Below are 21852 nucleotides of genomic sequence, written 5' to 3'. Positions count from 1 at the left end.
ATTTTAAAATAATAAATTAAATTTTATCATTTTGGATAGTTAAAGTGTAAAATTTTCATTACTAATTTAAGATTTTATAAATTATAAAAGATTAAAAAGAACTTTTCTATTTTAAAGGGTTGGACCCATACTAGCCTCTAACTTGGCTAAATTAGTCATATATGCCGTTATTTTTTTAATTGGTCAAATAGGTCTTTTTTTTTTTTTAAAGATTTAGAGAAATAGACTGATTTTGGAGAAAGGGTATGAAAAGCGCATCCAGCTGGGTGCGTTTTCTGCAAAGTTGGCAAAAGCTCGTCTAGCTAGGCGAGCTTTCCACACAGTTGTCAAGAAAGCTCACCCAGCTAGGTGAGCTTTCTGCACAATTGGCAAGAAAGTAAGCTTTCTGCACAATTGGTAAGAAAGCACGTCCAGTTGGACGAGCTTTTGTTGACATGTTAGGAAAAGTGTGCCCAACTAAACGCATTTTCTTTAGAAGAGCGGTTTCTTGACATGTCAGCAAAAGCTTGTCCAGCTAGACGTATTTTTACACACTCTATCCAAAATCGACCTATTCCCTAAATCTTGAAAAAAAAGGAGTCTATTTAGCCAATTAACAAAAAAAGAGCATACATGCACAATTTAACCCCCTGACTCTGCCCCTATTAAGAAGTGACCAAAAGTAACGAATTTCTCTTAATGAATTGATCTAAAAGTTATAATGTAATGCAACCATTTGAGAATAAGAGAAGAAAGATAAAAAAAAAAAAATTGGATTAAGTGAGCTCCATCAAATAAAAAAGAATCTATTTGCAAGATGAGGCTTGAGGATCAATTATGAAATGGGTGTGACAAATTTAAATCTCCAATTTGCTAAAATTGCAAATCACAAATACTACCAATAAATAAACCCCATCTTTAATACTAGAAAGAAATTATCTCATTTCATAAAAACCACGTGTAAAAGGCAATCGATAAAAGTACCATTGAGGCCATTGTATTATAGTTAGATTGTATTTTTTCTCCTTTATTCAAAAAAATGAGTAAATTAATCATTGTACGTCAGATCAAAGAGTAAATTAATCTTTTTTGTTAAAAACCATTCCTTTAAACTATTAAAAACTTTTGTGGCTGATAAAATAATCGAATAGTGATGTTTAGTATGCCATATGTACCTCAAGTATACCTAATGTTGACATAAAAAAGTCGTTTTAAAAGCAAAAATTAAGAAAAAAAATTTGGTGAATAAATTGATAAATTTAAAAAATCATTTGACTAATGGACTAAAATGTATTGAATTAAAATATTAATATTTTTTAAAAATATAAAATAATTATACCATTCCCCTAGCTAATCCATGTGCAATTATAAAATTATAAAATTATAAAATTAAATTATTCATTTGTTAAATGGGATTAAATTTTATTCCAAAAATTAAATTATTTATTTTACTATTTAAGAATCCAAAATATTAATTTTTATATTTTATTAAATTTAAATAATAATTTTAATATGTAATTTTAATTCGAGTGAAATTAAATTAACTCGAATTAAATATTTATCCAAATCCAACGGTATTGAATTCAACAATCAACCTAATAAATTAACCTCAATTCTATAGTGTCAAACAAATAACTATAGTGTTCATACTTTAGATAACATAATCATAAAGAGTAATTTAGGTTAAATTATGTTATTAATCCCTTTATTATGTACAAGTCATGGGTTAAGTCTTTATATTTTTCAAATTGATCAAATTTAGTTCATGTATTTTTAAAACATTGAAATTTTAGTATTAACTTAAATAGTAGTAATTAAATCATTTTAGTTAAATTATGCTATTAGTCATGTACTATGCATTAAGTTGAAGATTTAGTTCATTTTTTTAATTGGACCATTCTTTTTTTTAAGGGTTAATTGGATCGTTTTTAGTCTCCATACTTTTTGAAATTCAAAATTTAAAGCTTGACGCAAACAATAGTCGTTAAATTCATTAGTTTGATTTTTTTAATAATATGTAGAATAGGAAGCCGACAGGATATTACACATGTGAAAATATATCCGCTGCATTAGATTTTCAAAATAGCTAAACTTAAAGAATTTAACAATTACTATTTGTCACGATTAAAATTTCAAATGTATTTGTTAGGATAATTACCATCACTGACCCAGAACCTGAATGGGTTTGGGTCGAATCTCGAGTTTTGGGCCGGATCCTAATGAGCTCATAGGCTAAGCTCGCTCTCCTGCGAGGTTACACATGCATAAGATCATACAAACACGCGTTAAGTTTAGAGAATGATACATGTCTATATGCATGAAACTTATGTATCATGTCATGTCAAGAAATAGTACTCATATCATATAAATATACAAATACCACTACTTGAGGGAGATAGAGAAAAACACTCAACAAGATTAAAAAATACAAAGCTTAAAAATGATCAAATAAGTATAGAGACTAAATTAATAATTTATGCATAGTACAAGGACTGATAGCATAATTTAAGGAATTGTTTATATACTAACTAATGTGAGGACACGTAGTTTCCTTTATTTATTTCCCAGGATACTTATATTGACCACCCATTCCAACTGTCTTTTTCTAATTAAAATTAACAAAATGAAATTATAACCAATTTTTAAAATAATAATAATAATAATAATAATAATAATAATAATAATGTTGTCCTAATCTTTACTCCTTTCGCGGTATCCGATTATCCGAAAATTCACATCTAAGTACTAATCCGTTTAATTTCAATAATTTCAAAACCTAAACCGTAGACCGTTTATCACAATCAACAACTCGTACGGCAATCATCCAACGGTCAATAAGTATTGGCAACATTTTACACATATCTTCCTTTACGTACACTATAATTTTGATTTTATCCATTTATTACACGAAACTGAATCTGGGCTGCTCGAAAGTCGAAACCCTCAATAAACTAATCTAAATTCAAAAAATCTTTTTTCAAGTTTCAGTTTTCGCTCATTTTTCTCTTGTTTTCTTTTGTAATCTCCATTCCTTTTCTTTTTTATTTTTTTTAATTTTCTCGTTATCCAAACAGTCTCATTTAACTGTTATTCCATCTCTTTGCCGCTCTGAGAAATGGAGATGGCTATGGAGGATTCGCGTTCGAGCACCTTGCATCCTATTTGCTCCATGGCTTTCGAGGCTTTCTCTTCCGCTGTTAGAACACGACGGTTTGCTAAGAATCCTATACCTAGTTCTCCGCGAATATCTTTAGTTGGAGTTTGTTGAAGTGTTTTTTTTTTTTTTTGTCTTTCAATTTTTCGTGTTCTTTGTGAGAAATTTGTTGTTTGGTATATTTCTTTGCTTGAAACCTGGAAATTTGGAGAATTGAAGTAGAAATCTCTTGTTTACTGGTAAATTCTGTGAGAATTTAGAATTTTAGTTTTGAAAGGATCTGTGAATTGAATTTCTAGAGATTTCTGGAATTACCGATACTTTGGTTAGGGTTTCATGTGGAATTGCTGAATATGTTTAAGCTTTCATGTGTGGAAGAAGTTGAAGAAACTTAGAGATTTGTAGTTGGTGGCCTTGTCGTTATGAAATTTGATTCTCTTAGGATTTTTACATGTCTGTAAAAACTTAAAAGGAGAAAAGAAAATTACTGAATTTGAACTTAGTTTCTCTGGAATTGTGAGTTTACTTGGGTTAGGGTTTCAATCATATTGTTTAGGGTTAGAAAAAATTGAATGGCTGAAAGGAGGGAATTAGGATTTCAAAAGACAGGTGGTTGTAGTTTAAAAGAACAATTAGCAAAAACCACTCTTAACAATGTAAGATCACAAGGGCATACTTATGTAGAGCTTCGTGAGGATGGAAAGCGATTCATATTCTTCTGCACTTTGTGTCTTGCACCATGTTATAGTGATTCGGTGTTGCTTGACCATTTGAAGGGGAGCCTTCACACTGAAAGGTTAGCTGCTGCTAAGGTTACATTGTTAGGATCTAATCCATGGCCTTTCAATGATGGTGTCCTGTTCTTTGGTACCACGAATGGAGAAGAGAAACAGTTGGAAGTTGTAAATGATAGCCCAAATAGGTTGTTGGAGTTTCAAAACAGTGATAACAATCTTGCTATAGTTGAATATGTTGGTTGTCAAGCTAGTTCCTGTAACAAGGAAGTGAATGGTAGAGCAGGGGAATCTGATCTGGTGATACCAGGTGTGCTAATCAAGGATAAAATTTCTGATTTGAAAGTGAGTTTTACTGGTTTTGGGAGAATTGCAGCGAGATTCTGTGAGAATGATGGAATCTCAAATGGTATTAGCAGAATATGGTGTGAATGGCTAGGGAAAGAAGCTCCTATAAATGATGATAGGTTCAAGGTTCCAAAGCATGAATTTGCTGTTGTTACTTTTCCTTATAATTGTGATCTAGGCAGAAAGGGATTGCTTGATGATGTCAAATCACTATTAACATCTGGTTCAACAACAGAATTGGGTAATGGTGAAGCTGCCATTAGGAAAAGGAAGAAGTCATTTTCTGACCCAGAGGATATAAGTGGATCTTTAAGTAATCAGTATGATTCATCTGGGGAAGATTCTTCAGCTTCAAATGGTGATTCTTCAAGACTGGCATTAGATCGATATGATGACCAGCTTCTGCTCACAAGATTCATTTCAAGTAGGACTATAAGGAGAGAGTTGAGGCGGCAACAGCGTATAGCTGCTGAAAGAATGTGTGATATCTGTCGGCAAAAAATGCTTCCTGATAAAGATGTAGCGACCCTCATGAACTTGAATACCGGAAAACTTGTTTGCAGTAGTAGAAATGTTAATGGGGTATGATTCTGTACCCAACCTGGCTCTGGATCTCGTTCTTAGTTATTCAGAGCACCTTAAAGTTGCATCATATTTGTTAATACTCAATATGACCTTTTTCTTTTATCTCAGCTTGAAACATTGATTAGCTTGTTAACTTGTGTATATTCCAAGTTCAACTCTTATTTGGTTTATCTTTTTCTTTTACATGTAGGCTTTCCACGTATTTCATACTTCATGCCTTATACATTGGATTCTCCTTTGTGAGCTTGAGAGGATTGAGAACCATTCAGTTAATCCTAAATCAAGACGAAGATCTAGGAGGAAAAATCGAACCAAATGCAAGAAGATGGGGAAGGATGGAGAGACTAAACCTACAGGGACCCTGATTAATTCTGTACTCTGCCCAGAGTGCCAAGGTACCGGTATTGAGGTTGAGGGAGATGAGCTGGAGAAGCCCGATGTCTCTCTTTCTCAGGTACACATTATGTGATTGTAAAACATTGAACCACTGTTGTACAAAGAAACATTTTGGGGTTCAATTCTTTTAAAATGAGTAGAACTGAGTTATGCATATGTTTGTTGCATAAACCTAAGTTGATTTAACATGGTTTTTATTTCCCTCTCAGATGTTTAGATATAAGATTAAAGTAAGTGATGCTCGTAGAGCATGGATGAAAAACCCTGAAATTTTGGAGAACTGTTCAACAGGCTTTCATTTTCCTTCTCAGTCTGCAGAGATGATTCAGGTTTTCTGGCACTGGCTCACCATTTCCTTTTTTTTTTTTTTTTTTTTGCTTTTTATGGAAAACTAAACTTGGAGACCTTATATTTATGAAACTTTGGCATTTCTTGGTTGCAGGAGAAAGTAATGCCTCTAAAATTGCTGCATTTCTACAGTGCCGACAAGCTTGAATCAGGGACAAGTTACCTTGGGTGAATTCTGCAATTGATCTTATGTTCGATGTTGGGTGGAATAGGATGTTCTGTTCCATTGGAATGTAAGTACCTTTTGTACATTGTAATGACTCAATGCTATATTTGACTTTTTTATGAAGCATAGTTTTAGCTCATCTTGTATCTTCCTTTACTGTACTAGTTTCTGTGATTTAAATGAAATGCAATTTTTAGTTCCTGATTGTTAGGTTTTGAGAACTAATCATCAATTAGGTGGTTATTACAAAATTCTGTATTGATTTTGATATTTGAACTTACATTTTATTTTCATATAAAATATCCATATAATTGGACTAAATGAGAGGCAATTGATTTGTTTTTTATACAAGTCTACTGTGTTGAGGAGTTAGTTGGCTGGGGGTTGGAATAATTGTATTATCGCTAAAATCTGCAAGTGTTAAATGATGTGGCAATAAACGGAGTATGACAGATTACCAAAAAAATCATGTCTATACCACATCCTCATCAAAATTTCTTAAGAATATTTTTTAACTATAGAAAACAATTTTCTTTTGGGAATAAATTCTTTCCATTGATGAGTATCCATGATGTCCTGGTAAGTAAAAGAGGGAAAATCAAGGTTTCGAATTCAGCCTTTACAATCCTCGAATATTTCATTTAGAATTTTTGTTGTGATTGGGGTCAGCATTTGATTGAGTTGAATTGAGTTTACTTAAATTTTGAATAAGTTAAGTTGACGAATCTTATTTTAATAATTGAACTTAATTTAAAACTTTTTCAAATCTGAGTCAAAAAATTTTAGTCAAGTCAAGTTGAGTTAACGAATTCTATTATCTATTTTCAATGTTGTAAACTAGTAGATGAAATATAATATTATTGATGGGTAAATATTTATCAAAACAATTTAGTTTTATCTTTTAATTTAATGATTTTAACTTTTACCTTTAGAAAAGTAAACTATCAAAATAACGTAGTTTTACTTTTTCTTATTAAATAACTCGAATTGTGTAATTCATGTTTAAGTTAAATTGAAAATTTTGATTTTTTTAATTTGAGTTTATTCAGATAATTTGATTAACTCGAACTATTTAATTTAAAATTTAAATATTTTATTGAATTTTTCAAATCAAATTAGATTTTTATTCACCCTCGTATGATTCAATTAAGCTCCAACTATATTTGTTATGATTTACATTTGATTTTATCTTAAATTCAAGTTTATTCAAAATTTGATTTTGAAATATATGCGAGTTAAATGTTTTTAATTTGACTTTTATGCTGTTAGCTTTGATTCGTTAAGTTTTTAATATAAAAACATTGTCAATTATTTGGAATTATTTTTGTTGGAATTCAGATGACAAAAACTTACAAATATCTTTAATTCGTTCTAGTATGGTTATTTTAAAGTATTTCAAGGCTTGTTTTTAATATTTTTGGAGTATAAATTGATACGATTAAGCTGGTGTAAGTTAGTAGTTGTATTTTTTCAATCTCTATCGACCCCCTCTTAGTGGGTGGGATTCATTCCCTTTATATGGATCAATAACTCGTTTGTAATAATTTATTTGTTAAATTTCCTTCATTATTACATGATTCTTGTAATAACTCATTTATTAGATTATACTTCTAATCATCATATTATTAAAAAATCCTACAAAATTCTCGTATAATACAAATTATTTCAAAAATTCACCGGAACCCAATATGTAATTTCAAACTATAAACCTAATAGTGAAATTGTAAAACCTTCTACTTGGATTTAAATTATTCCTTTTCCCATCATATATGCGTTCCTTTCTTAATTAACTCGTAATATTTAAAAATCTATTTTTTTTTTATTGAAGAACTTGAACAAGCTATTAACATTGATTTAAGACTTCAAAGAAATTGGATTTAGTGGAAGAGAAAGTTGAGGTTGGGAGTTGAAAGAAATGGGTAAATGCTCATCATTATATCAACTATGAACATGGCAAAATAAGGTGTCCTATGAGCTCAAAAATATTATCCCCTCAAGCTCTAAGTTGTCCCTTCGTCCCTTCAACTTCAATTTACAGCGTACTAATTTCTTGTAGTATTTTAAAAATATTTGTTCTATGTTTTTAGTTATTTCAAGTAACATTGGTTTTTATCATATTTGTTTTTGGTAAATAAAGTAAATTAATCTATTATATTAAAATTATGTTGTTCTCGTCATATTTAACTAAGTCATTATGAATAAAAAACAAGACATGATCATATGAATGTAGGAAACTATAAAATCTTACCTTCCAACCAAGAACTTGCTTAACCAATGCATCTACAACTCTATTACCTTCTCTGTTAACGTGTTAAACCTTAATTTTTCATTATTTATAAATTGGCATTTTCACATCACGGGCCACTGCAAACCAAGAGATATCATATATAGGTTTATGTATTAGTGAATGGCCTTCAAACTATCCATTTCAAAAATCACCTTTCTTGTTCCCAGTCACCAAGCTTGTTGTATTCTGTGATAAGCTCCCCATTTCCATGACCAAACATACACCAATCTTGCGTGCGAAACTAATCCCTTACAACACCACTAGATGCCGCATAATCCAGCTCCAACTCCCTTGCACCATCTGTATTAACCTTGTACCAGTCCATCTCTAGTTTCTTCCAGGGAGTATTTCTACTAATTCGAACACTCCGGTCCCCAATCTCTCTCATGTGTGTGGTGTCTTTAGTGATCTCCCAGCTAGTCGACGAGCTTGACTAGGGATAGCATTAACGTTTTGATAATTATTGTTGAACAGGATATTATTGCAATTTTTTCCACAAACACCAGCATATGGCTCCAATTGTCATTATCCGGTGCAAAATTAGAAGAAGGTTGAAATAGTTTAAATTTTAATTAAATTGAAAACCCATCAATTTGATGGAAATTAATTCGATTCAGCTAAATATTTAAATTCATCTTTTCTTTATTATTCTTCTAATGAAAATTATTTCAACCACCCACATAGTTTTTAGATTTCATTCATTAACAACCCACATATTCCACTTTCATTTTATCTTTTTCACTAAATAGATACCTTTTACTCTCTCTATAACCATAAATATTTCACTGAATAAAAGCATCGGAGTGACTGTTAACTTCCATGCCCCTTATAACCTTGCAAATCGAACCAAAATCCTCGATACCAGCTAAAAAAACTACTAACAATCAATAATAATTTTCTGACTTTGTCTTTCAATTTCCTAATCAAAATCACCACAAAACAAAATTTTCCTTTACAACCAAGAAAAAGGAAATCCAAAATACCAAAACTGAGAAGGGAAATGTTAAAAATAGGAAAGAGGCTTATAAAGATAAGGATGGAAAGGGAAAGAGAGAGAAGAGACACCGTTTAACATACCACGAATATAATTTTTATCTATAAATACGATATGAATATATAAAATTAATAATTTAATAAAAATTAAAAAAATTCTTACAACGTGAATCCCAAAGGAAGCAATCTCTTTCAATAAAAAGAATCCAAATATAATATGCCAAATTTTACATTAGAGGATAAAAATTTACACAATTTTTTTCAAATGGTGACACCCTTAATAGCTTCAATATAGTCCATGTATATAAAAAATATTATCCCGTAGTCGGGTAGAGAGAGCTTTTTAAACCAAGAAGAATACCTCAACAGATAAGCATCTCACTTCAAATTCATTTTTTTAGAGGTGGACTTAAAACAGGATTTATATATATATATATATATATATATATATATATATATATATAAAAGAAGTAATGCTATCCCAAATGATGATCTAATCTTATCTTTGTAAGTACATTTCATAGACTTTAATGCCATAGAAAACATGAAAGAGATGGGACAATTTCATTATTTCAATACATTAAACCTCTCTACATCCTGCAAGAAATGGTTTTGGAGGTAGAACATGGCTTATAGTTTACACATGATATTGCGGCATATCGGTATGTATCGGTAATACATACGGTTTTCGTATTTGAATGTATTCGATCTGGCTATACAGGATTCTACTAAATGGGAAGTGGGAGCCAGGATGGTGATCAGAACAAAAGAAGGCAAAGGAATATGCAACAGAATAGGAAAAAACTTATTCTGCCGAGCGATTTATCGGCTTGCATTACGTGCCTTCTAATCCTAGGACTAGTACTCCTTGCTAGATTGTACGAATTTGGGTATGTATAGAAGTTGGTAACTGAGTTCCCGAACACTCTCGTGTATACCATTTCACCGAACATTCGGATAACTGGATCAGGTACGTTTATAGGTGTCCCACGGGGACTAAACATCGGTGAATCTGGATAACTATCCTGTTGAGGGAAGTAGGCTTGAGGTTGATATGAATATCCATGATTATCGGTAGTATCTGGGGATCCTTGTATCGTGCTGACGCCACAGGTTGGACCAGGAGGTCTCTTCGGTATGACCATGCCGAATTGCGAAGCCTTTGGTCTTGACTCCTTGCTCGTTACGCTGCCCCTGCCGTAAAGTGGAATCAGTGTGGTATCCGAAACTTCAGCTTTGCATACAGGACATATGTGTTGTTTCTGGCCTTGGTTTCTAGTGGAAAGCCATTTATAGATGCAAGGCCAACAAAACAGGTGACCACAAAATGTGACCACCGGATCCTGCACTGAGTCGAGGCAGATGTTACAGTCAAAGCTTCTCGACGGGTTATCATCCGAAACCGAGACCGAACCTGGTGAATCCATCCACTCCTGCAAGCAAATCTTACTTTCCATGTACTGCTCAATGATCATGTGCTACCAAAATCTGCAGCATATATGTAAAAACCAGATTAGAACCTATGAAACATAAAACTCTATACATACATAGGTACACACACACACACACACACATATATATATGAAACATGGTCAATTAAAGCCAACAAAACATGTTAAACTTTGTCTTCAATAACCAGAAAGTGCTGTTGGGTGGTAAGAAATGGGCTATGCATAAATTCATCTGCACAAGCTACTATCAAACACTTTATGAGCTCAACCACCCCCTCTTCTCTAGCTACATGAATTACTTATCATCCAACACTGGGGGCACCTTAATAAAGAAACACAACTAACCATGTCATATAAAATTGGCAGCCCAGAATGCATATCTAAATGCAGAAGATGTATTATGGTCGTTTAATCTTCTTCCAAGTATAGATTATCACAATCAAACTCCATTAAACCTTGATAAGGACTTTAAAAAAATTTCCATGTAGAAGATGACAGCGAATTTTAACAGATTGTTAAAGCAATAGCTTTTTTGATGCTTTTGGAAGCGGGTGAGGATTTCAAGGAAACATAAAATCAAAAACTTTCTCAGCTTTCCAAGAAAAAAACAAAAGAAGTTGTTTTGTTTTTAAGAAACATTGAAATTAACTTTTGAGATTTGAAATCCTTGAAAAGCTTTTGAAATTTTGATTGAAAACATTAGAAGATATTCATCAAGCTTCAATAAGAATAAAAAAACATCGTTCATAACTAGATTATAGAAAGTTTTTTTAAAAAAAAAAAACAGGAAGCCTTTGAAACAGAGACTGATGGGGGGATATATAAAGATTATCAATCCAAAACTTCAAAAACAAAATCAAACCCAGAAAAGATAACAAAAAACCCAATATTTATACGTAGAAAAGTTGGGATAACATACCAGTTAGTTGACAAGTCTCTTTTCATGTGAACTTTGATCAATAGAGAAGCTTTGTTTTTAATTTCTCAATGGAGAATATGATAAAGCTCTTCTCTGAAGAAACCAATATATATATATATAAAAGTGTATGTAAAGGAGTGAGTGATTGAGGTTGAGTTGAAAAGGAATAAGATTTTAAGGCTTTATGTTAATGAAAGACAAACAAAGATTTTTTCTTTAGAGAGCTAAAGAAGCAATCTGGGTTTGCTTTTATATATAGAAGACAAATAAGGATGAAAATGATAATATAATAATAATTTTCAAATCAATAATAATGACACCGAGAAGATAAACATTAATTAAAAATTCGATAGAATCAAAATTTGTAATATAATTGTAGATAATTTAGAGTCAATCATGATCTTATTTACTTATTTACTATGGAGGAGGAAATCATTTACCCTAAAATTATTAAGCTAGTTTAATAATGATTTGATTTATAAAATATTTTATAATCATATATATATATATTAATAATTATGTCTTTACCAAATTTTATTTATTTAATTTTTAATTATTTTGTCTGACTAAATTTTAGCTCTATTAGTATGAATATTTTTATCAATGCATGAGCACATGAGTTTTAGTACACTAAAGCGCATTATTCTCTTATTTATGAATTAAGAGAGGCTATAGATACTTAAAGATATTATCTTTAAAATAACAATTATTAGAACCTATAATAGAATTATTTAATAAAATTATAATTAATTTGTTATGAGTTTATTTACTAGTATAGATTGTTAGACAAGGTCTTTTAATATGAAAAATTTTCTATTTAAGTCTTTTGAAAATTTTAAAATTTTAAATTAGTTAAAGTGAAATCGTTAATTCTTTTTATAATTATTCACTTGTATAAAAATCATAATTAAAATTTCAAACATTTCTATATAGGTAGAATTTTATAAAAACTTTGTTTTATAATTTTATTATAATTTAATTATTTTAGTTATTTTATTTTTCAATGCTTTTTTTTTAATTTTGAGGTCTAGCTTATTTTTTAAATAATTTGAAATGATTTTGTTATAAATGGATTCGAGTAAATTTCCTTTTATTTTAGTTTTGAAATAAAATCTAATAAAATCTAATTCAATAAACAATTTAGTTAAATTTATTTTGATTTGATAACAATCGAATATCAAATTCAAATTTTTGAATTAATTACTTCAAATCGAAAATAATTTGAATTTGTAACCTCCTTAAAAGTTCTCCTGAATTAGAATACGCAAAGGGTTTGGCTTGAGGCAACTAAGTTTAAATATTTAAATATATATATATAATTAACTTTTAATTTGCTTGTGAAATAAAAAATATTTTATTGTTTTTGTATTAAATAATTATACTTTTTAAAGTAAAATAAAACATAAAAAATAATTTTATAACGAAATTAACTGTTATAGTAAATTATTATTATAGAAAAGATTGATTGTATTTAATTATTCTAATCGAGAGTTGTGAGAACTGAAGAAGAAATTATGCAAGTAATTAGTTATTGTAATATTTAATTTTCTATTTTAAATTAAGAAATTAATTAATTATAATTTATACTATTAAATAGCTTAATTACATTTGATGATTTAAAATGTATTTGAGAATGTACCGATTAATTTAAAAATTGAATAATTATAATTATAGAATTTCAAAGTAAAAGGAGGAGATGACGCAATGGAGTGAGTTGAAAACATCTACTCAATTACGAGTAATGGTCGGTGCGAGCGTTTGATGGCTTAACGATTCAACGCTTGTTACGTGGCCTCCGATGCACTATTTATTCAACCTTCTTACGTGGCACCCTATGCACTACTCACTTTTTTTATTATTAATAATTACATACTTTAATTCATGTTTTATTCTCTTTTAACAATAAAAGGTCATAAGTGAATAATAAAATTTTAGGATTAAAATGTAATTTTATTATTATATTAATTTATAATTACATTGAATATAAAGTATTTGTATAGTAAATTCATTTTAAAGAGAATAAAATTATTGATTATTTTTGTTTTTGTTTTGTTTTTATCTTTTAATGAAGTTAACTTTAAAGTTTAAACTTAAATTATCTTCTAACAAAATGTAATTGAAGTTTTTTTTTTATGAATAACAACAACAAGATAAAGTTTAAACAACTAATACGATTAGTACGATTCGAATCCAGGCTACACAGGAGATAATAAACACCTTTGACTATCAGATTATCACATGATGTCCAAGTACTTTCTTATTATTATAATAGAAAATCCAATATTTATTAATTGCTATTATTGTTGTTGTGTTATAATAATGGGATTGTGAAATTGGGTGGTAGGTTCATGATCCAGCATCTTAATCAAAGTGGTTTGGTCTCCATTTATAAGAGCAATTATTCTTGAATTTGGATTTATTTATTGTGATTTTAACTAATTTTAAAATTGGGAAGTTGATGTTTATAACAATAAAGAATGGGAATATCAATATGTCTGGTAGTCATAAATAAAATTTAGATATAATCATGGTATTTTAATTGTCCACATTTTATTTGATAATCATAACATATATTAAAGGAATCTACATTGAAAGTAACGTAGATGTTTCGCCCTTAAATACCTGTTATTATTATTTAATTATTTCGGGTTTAGGGATGAAGTGAGGAAGAAAGGCAACTAGGCAAGAAGAGAAAATGAGGGTCATGATTTTTTTTAAATGTGTTATTTTTATGTTCGAAGTATTATTTAATTTTAACAACAAAATATATTTCATTATTAATTAAAGAATTCAAGTTCGAACCTTAAAATAATCAAAGTTAATCGTTACAATATATAGTTGGACTAAAAATTAGAATATATTAAGATAATTTCTGCTCGATTTAAATTGAATAATTCTAAATTAGATATATATATATATATATATATATGATTTTACAACAAGAGGAGTTAGTTAGTTGCATCAGTGGTTTCACGATAAAATTAGGTAATGGACAGTTTACAAGTAGGGATGAACTTTCGGTTGAATAGAATGAAAAAATTTCAAGTTAATTGAGTTGATGAGTCCTTTTTTATCATTCTAACTTGATTTGAATTTTTTTCGAATTAAATTAAGTTAAATCGAATCAAATTGAGTGAAATTGTTTGAGTTAAATTAAGAAATCAAACATGTCAAATTAAAATCTTATTGCAATATAACTGATTCCATATTAAATCACATAAATTTGAAATTATATATATTTGAAAACTTTTTCAAAACAAAATAATAAATAATAATTTATTGTAGTATGATAAACTTGAATCATTAATTAACTTATTTATATTATTATTTTAGAAAATTTTAAAATTTTATTTATATATTCTTTAAAATTTTTTAAAAAATATATAAACTCATTTTGAATTTTAAAATTATTTTGAATTATTTTGTTTTTTTATTGAGAGAGACTAATTTATTCATTTTCAAAATTGATAAGGATCAAAGAGATATTTACACTAATTTGTTATTCGAACTATTTGAGTTATTCGAATTATAAAATGCAACTCGACTCGAACTCAAACTCGAAACTCAAATTACTTATTCAAGTTGACTCGAATAACTCAAACAATTTAATTTGATTAACTCGAAATTAATTTTTTTTAAAATTTTTTCAAATCAAATTATTTTTTGTTGACCCTTATTTACAAGTACAACTTTAGGCCGTTGGTGAGGGTGGATGAGTGTCTTCAATTGGCCGAACAATTATAGATTCAACAGGTGATAGTAGAAGTGGATGCTTTGCTAGTGTCACCTCATCCAACGTCCTTACTTGCACACATATCAATTTCAGAACCTGCTCAATGATTGTTGGAAGCTTCTTCAGGAAGGTTGGGTCACTCCGGTTAGGGTAATTGTGCGGATCACCTGGCTAATTTAGCGCAGAACGTGGACGTTGGCATTAGTATTGTGACCATAACGCCTCCGAGTTTGCACCCGTTGCTACAAGCGGATGCTTATGGTAGGGGTCGTTTGCGTTTCTAATTTTACTTATTCTTCATTTTGTACCAATTTTTTTTTTTTGGATAACTATTAAGATGTTTTCATGTATTCTTATATTTATAAAATAAAAAATTTATATGACAAAATTTCAACCCAAAACTTTCACAATAATGACCTATTTATATAAAACATTATAAAGTAGACATTGAAATTTAAAGAGAAAAAGAAGAAGAAGAAGAAGAAGCATTATTTTCTTGTATTAAAATAATGTTTGGACTTAGATTATTATGTATATAAAAATGGAAATGTTTTTATTTTTATAAGTAAACTTCAAACAAACATATAAAATATTAAAGTAAGATGAAAATGTGAATGATTTTAGAAGCACATGTGTCATGCTTTTCTTTTAATATATATAAAAGTCATTATTGGTAATTAAATTTCAAATTATCCACTTCTAGTTTGCTGGATTTTTTGTTTTCCAGTTTTATGTGTTCCTAGATTTGCTAGGTACGGCATTGCCAAATAATGGAGTTGGAATTTTCAAAGTCTGCGGGTTTGTAGGTTTTGCAAGGTTCTCTGTTTTGCCTCTTACTCCAAAAAAACAAAGCAAATTTAGAAAATCAAGATAGGAAGGATAATTTTATAAAATTCTTTAAAAAAAATGTTGATATTTTTCTTCAACGATGTACTCGGTTTATAATTTGAGGACAAAAATGTAAAAAAGGAAAATATTATTTAAATCACTTTTATATAATATTAAGCATAAGAATGAGATTACAAAGTTTTAACTTGAATTAAATAAATATTAAGAAATTTAACTAGGACTCCTAAAATCAATCTTAGTGAATAAAATATTTAGATATTATAAATTTACATAAATAAATAGAAGCGTTTTTGAATTCTTAATATTATAAAGAATTTCTCTCTTGAGGTTTCTTCTAGAAGAGCCTAATCTCTTAGGCTTTATCCTAGGCTCGTCACCGGTGATGGTTTAGCTTCTCGAAGTTTCCTGGACTACTACAACTTCTTTTCGTTTCCCCCAACCTCACTTCTACATTTAACTCTCTTGCATTTACTTTTCTATGCTTACAAGTCTCTTCATTTTCCCCCTTCCAATCCATGTTTCTTTCTTCCCTTATTATCACTCTATCCCTTTTCTGAGTCCTTTGATTTTCTTGTAGCCTTTCCCTTAATCTCCCCTCTCTAACTGTCCACCTTCACGTCGGTTAGGCTTTCGAGACCATCATGACTAAAAGGCTCATAAAACTTCAAAAAGCCTCCCTATATGGTTTGTTTTCTTCATCTCCCCATTTGTTCTTTGTCTCTAACCCTCCTCATTTGCGACATCCTTCTGTTTTCCCATCTTCTTCACCTCTATCCCACCTTAATTTTTGCCCTAGAAAGCCAACCATCAATAAAAGTCCTATAAAAGATTGTACCTACTCTTATATCTTTGAGTCTAGATCATCTTCTAAAGATGATTCCAGCATACAACACACTATTCAGGTTGGAATCTATCCTCATACCAATGTTGCAATTAGGCGATGATTGATTATTTCTTTCAACCAGTAGGAACTTGAAGTAAGTAGAGCTTATTTGAGCCATTGCCTCATCAAATGCATTCATGACTAAAGAAACTTCGACCTTCGTCTCCTTTAACGCATTATCAATAGAATCTAAAACTTAATGGAACTGGTAACTGTTGACTTTAGAAATGGTGAATTCATCATCTTTATATTTGACTACAGTTGGATCTTTGCCTTATTTTTAGGGAGGAACCTTGGGCTATTAAGGGGGCCCTCCTTATGCTTGCTAGATAGTGCCTCAATATCACCCCAGTCAAGATCTTTTTCTAACCCTCCTTGTTTGAATTCAAATTTAGGGCCTCCCCTTTCAATATATTAGATCTTTTGTAGCCATGAAACTTAGACGTATTTCAAGTAGAGCTGTTCAAGTCTATCACACTCGGTTTTTTTAAACTCTAAACCCTAAACATTTAAGAGTTAAATTGAAAGACACCTAAGTTGGCGGTCTTTATTGAAAGATTAAGAAAAGATAGTCACTAAAATGGGACAGGGTTGAGAACAAAGGCTGGCTCGGTTGGATTAGAACCAACCGGTCTCTTAATGGGAGACACAATGATTGTCACTGAGTGGATTTTACACGATTAAAGACCGTGCAAAAAGGGCTATAAATAGTAGAGAGGCGACTTCTAGGAAAGGATTCATCTCAACTCTATTTCATTTTCTTCCATTCATTCATCTTCTAGGTTACTCCAAAAATGAGATGATTATGGAAAGTTCTGCATGGAGCAAAGATAAGTATATTTGAGTAAAACAAGTAGAGAACTAATAAGCTAGTAAAGTCCTTAATCATTCTATATACATAAGGTTAAAAAAAGAAGATAATGATTTCCCAAAATCATTTTAGGGGTTTTGCATGTTTCTGAAAAATTGAGGGTTGAGTTAAACATGTTGAGTTTAACCCATAAATTTGATTGTCATGTTTAGCTGTCTAGAGAATAGAAGCTCTGTCATTCGAAAAAGCCAAGTTGAGGAAGCAAGGAAGCATCAGGTGAGTTTCTGCACCCTGCATCCTAATTGATAAACGTTGTTGTGTGATCATACTAGTTATATGTTGATTGTTGTTAGTAGGTAAATTGTATTGTATGCATGATTAATGTATGCATAGTATGAGAGGGAAATATTAACGGGTTAGAAGAAGCTAATATAGAGAAAAAAATTGATTACCATGATGTGCGAAGCTCCGGGCTTTGCGGGGGAGACACTTCAGTGTTTAAGTATCAAGGTGGATATATGATAAGACGATATTGACAGTTATTAGGTTCTATAGAGCAGCACCGTGACGGCGGTCAGTAGGCTCTATGGAGAGACACTGCGATAACGGTAAGGTTCTTCGGGTGACACCCCAAGAGGTTAAAAGTGTAAGACCATAGCTAGGCTATGACAACCAGAATAATCCGTAGGGGTAGTAAACATGGTATAGTCCACTAGGATAGTAAACATGAGAATTATGAGGTGTAAAACTATAGCTTGGCTTTCGCAACCAACGGAGTCCACTAGGACATTAAACATAGAACTTAACGCGTAAGACCATAGCTCTGCTATGACAACTTATGGAGTCTATCGGGACATTACACATGAGGTAGTTTGGCAGGACAATAAACACGGGTGGTCAACGAAGATGGTAATTGTGGGAATTATGCAAATCAGGGAAAAAGGGTTTAAAAAAATAATAAAATTACAGAACACAATCGTGAGCCAATGAGTCGAAGGAATTCTCCAATGAATAGGAAAAGTAATAAAAATGAGAAAAGATCGTTAAAATAGTAGTCATGAGAGCCGGAAAGGCATATGTGTGGTAACCCAGCAAGACTCAGATAGAGGAAGTGGCGTGCCAATAATGACTGGAGTAAAGATAAATGAGGGGAGAAGTATCCAAAGACCGCAAACGAGGAATTCGCTAACAAAGACTGCTAGAAGGTGTTCAATCAAAACTAGAAGATGAGAGAAGGTACCAGTAAGAGGGTACTAAGTAACAGGTATGTTTGTCAAAACTAATCCTCTTAGATGAGGGTCTAATGTGGGTAACCGCCATAGAGTTAGTTTTGTAAGGAGATCCTCACATAAAAGATATCTTAAAATCGAATGATCGTTGAGATGATCATTTGATGAAAGAATCTCTGTAGACAGATATGTATCATCTTAAAATAAAGGTATAGTGAACAGGGCAGACTACCAATGCGTAATCTAAACAACATTGCAACTAGAGTTTAGGGTTGGATAAAGAAAGGTAAGATAAGATTAAGTCATCAAGTGTGGAGTGGGGCTTACTAATAGCCTTATTGAAGAAATAGTGGTAAGTATGCCAAACTATTATGAGAATAGAGACTCAGTAAAGAAGAGAACGACGTATTGAGAGTTATATTATGGATAAAGTGTACAATTGAACCCCGTCCTGAGGAGGGCCATGGGGGTACATCTCGATAAGCTTCGAGATTTCAGAACTCAGCCTTGGGACAATAGGAAATGATGATTCATTCCTAGTGGTATGTAGGTGAAGTGAGAATCTACCAAGATGACAAAGCCTTTATAAACCATTAAAACCCTAGCGTCGGAACATAAGCTTGACCAATAACCTATGGTATTAGAGGTGAAACCACTATGAAAGAAAGTCAGAGGGGGTATGAGGATTCACCAATCTAGATAAGGCACCAAAGTCTGAGTAATGCAGAGGGTTAAAGTATTTTATTTTCTGTTAAGATTTTACCCTGATAAGAATGGGCAAAATATGTAGTTTGGTAGTAAAGAAACTCACTAAGTTTATTGGAACTTACAGAATTTTGTCATGTGGTTGCAATATTTGCAGAATAAGGAACTTGAGGAAGGACCTAGCCGGACTGTGTGGGATCAATGATCATTGTTAATGAAATGTCACACACATAGGAAGGGGGTAGCTTTAAAGTCTTCTTCATGGAGTCAAATATATTGTAACTATGTAATTTCCTTATATTCCGGGATTGGAACTAGAGGTGAGCAAAATTCGATTCAATTAAAAAAATCGAAAAAAAATTCAAATTTCGAGTTAATCGAATTAAGTTATTCGAATTATTTGAGTCAACTCAAATAAGAAATTTCGGATTTCTAGTTCAAGTCAAGTTAAATTTTTAACAATTTGAATAACTCGAATAATTCGAATAATAGATTAGTATAAATATCGTTTCGGTCCCTGTCAATTTTGAAAATGAGCAAATTGGTCTCTCTTAACAAAATTACAAAAAAAAGTGATTTTCAAATTTTGAAAATAATTTTAAAATTCAAAATATTTATAGAAATTCTAAAATTTAAAATATATAAAAAATTTAATAAAATAATAATTTTAGAATCTAAATAAGTGATTAATGATTCAAGTTTATCATACTAAAATATCTTATTTTTATTATTTTGCTTAAAAAGTTTTCAAATATATATTGTTTCAAATCCAAATAATTATATTGTACAAGATTTTAATTTAGCATTATTAATTTTTTAATTTAACTCAAACGGTTTCACTTAATTCAATCGAATGCTCAGCCCTAATTTGAGTTATCCGAAAATCTAAATAAAAAAAAGGCAAAACTACGTTGTTTTAATAAATGTTTACCTTTTCTAAAGTTAAAAGTCAAAACTATCAAGTAAAAGGCAAAAATACGTTATTTTGATAAATATTTACCCATTAGTCTTACTTTCCTTCCCGAATCACCCCATTCTCCTTTTTTCCTTTACTCAAAATTAATCTAAAAGCTTGTGCTTCGTCTACTAATAAAATAATCGATTCATGTAAATAGAACATTAAGTATAAATAATAAGATTCATTAATTCGACTCAACTCGACTCAAATTTTTTGGACCCTATTCGACTTGATTCAAAAAAAAATTCAAATTGAGTTCAATTGCTAAAATAGGATTTATCAACTCGACTAACTAGAAATTTTTTGACTCGATTTGACTCAACTCGATCAAATACTCACCCCTAGTTGAGACAGTGAGCTCTTATTTAAAACTATTGACTCTATTGTAAATTTCTTTAAATAAATAGGTAATACAGTCTGATTTTGAAATACTAAATTCTAATATTGTATACGAACCCGATACAGTTGTGACACCCCATACTTGAATTCAACAATCGGGTCTGGAAATGGTCTTACAAAGTCGATGATAATGATGACATACCCCGCAACATAAACTTTCTCAAAGTGTGAGTGGAAATAAACACATGGCGCCCTCTTATTGCAGATTGTACAATACAAAGTGTTGATGGAGTTCGACAATAGACTGACTTTGGTTAAGAACGTATTTGCAAGGCTTAAATTAGATGTGGTATGATTGGCCACATGTGCAACAATTTTCCACACAATGATCAGGATATTGAAAAAATGCTCAATGAGCAAATAGAGGAAACTTATGAATCTTTAGGTTATGAGACAGAAATGGATGTCAACCAAATCCACTTCAAAGGTACTATTCATGCTTCCAAAGCCAAAGGTACTAATAGGTCTACTTATATTAACATTGATTCTCTTTCCAAAATCCATATTAGATCTTCTTATCCCTTTGTTAGAAAAGGGAAGTTTTGTTTTGGTTCCAACTATGGTGTTAATCCCACTAAAGAGGATAGTAACGATTAAGATGGTGAAAAAACAAACTCCACCCAAAAAAATGTTGCCACTAATAGCCATAGCAAAGTCATTCTAGTTGGTAAATTGCATTATTTGGCTGGAAGTATGGTATGCTTATGCACATAAGTTGATTTGGAAATTTGCATGTTGAAATTCAATTAAGAATTACAGAAATAATATGTGACGTCCCGACGTCAAATGTTTGTCGTTACGATGAGAAACGACTTATAATGACATGGCAAGACGAGAAACCTCGTTATCTCGACTAAACCAAAACAGTATTTTACTTCACGATGAGGAACTCCCTCACATCGCGATGTCAACTCTATAATTTGAA

General features: G+C 30.8%; 2 protein-coding genes across 2 annotated transcripts; one reads left to right on the top strand and one right to left on the bottom strand.

The window, feature by feature from the left end:
* Positions 1 to 2855: 2855 nt before the first annotated feature.
* On the top strand, positions 2856 to 5961 carry LOC108460711 (uncharacterized). The gene is made up of 4 exons (XM_017760316.2): positions 2856 to 4797; positions 4991 to 5254; positions 5406 to 5525; positions 5639 to 5961. The coding sequence occupies exons 1-4, from the start codon at positions 3706 to 3708 to the stop codon at positions 5714 to 5716; spliced, it is 1554 nt and encodes a 517-aa protein (XP_017615805.1). The 5' UTR covers positions 2856 to 3705; the 3' UTR covers positions 5717 to 5961.
* A 3528-nt stretch (positions 5962 to 9489) lies between these two features.
* LOC108458275 (E3 ubiquitin-protein ligase RMA1H1-like) lies at positions 9490 to 11619 on the bottom strand. The gene is made up of 2 exons (XM_017757609.2): positions 11361 to 11619; positions 9490 to 10478 (listed from the first exon to the last, which is right to left on the bottom strand). Exon 2 carries the CDS (start codon positions 10463 to 10465, stop codon positions 9749 to 9751), a length of 717 nt encoding a protein of 238 aa, XP_017613098.1. The 5' UTR covers positions 10466 to 10478; positions 11361 to 11619; the 3' UTR covers positions 9490 to 9748.
* Between the last annotated feature and the right edge of the window lie 10233 nt (positions 11620 to 21852).

This window comes from Gossypium arboreum, chromosome 4 (assembly GCF_025698485.1).
Source record: "Gossypium arboreum isolate Shixiya-1 chromosome 4, ASM2569848v2, whole genome shotgun sequence".
Taxonomy (NCBI): domain Eukaryota; kingdom Viridiplantae; phylum Streptophyta; class Magnoliopsida; order Malvales; family Malvaceae; genus Gossypium; species Gossypium arboreum.
Note: the sequence above shows the minus strand (reverse complement) of the source record. Positions and strands in the feature narration are given on the sequence as shown.

Bases quoted from the DNA above. Each gene is read 5' to 3' on its own strand.
- LOC108458275 (XM_017757609.2), bottom strand. From the start codon at position 10,465: ATGATCATTGAGCAGTACATGGAAAGTAAGATTTGCTTGCAGGAGTGG.
- LOC108460711 (XM_017760316.2), top strand. From the start codon at position 3,706: ATGGCTGAAAGGAGGGAATTAGGATTTCAAAAGACAGGTGGTTGTAGT. The intron at 4,798-4,990 runs GTATGATTCTGT...TTTTACATGTAG, and splicing joins GTAGTAGAAATGTTAATGGG to GCTTTCCACGTATTTCATAC. The intron at 5,255-5,405 runs GTACACATTATG...TTTCCCTCTCAG, and splicing joins CCGATGTCTCTCTTTCTCAG to ATGTTTAGATATAAGATTAA.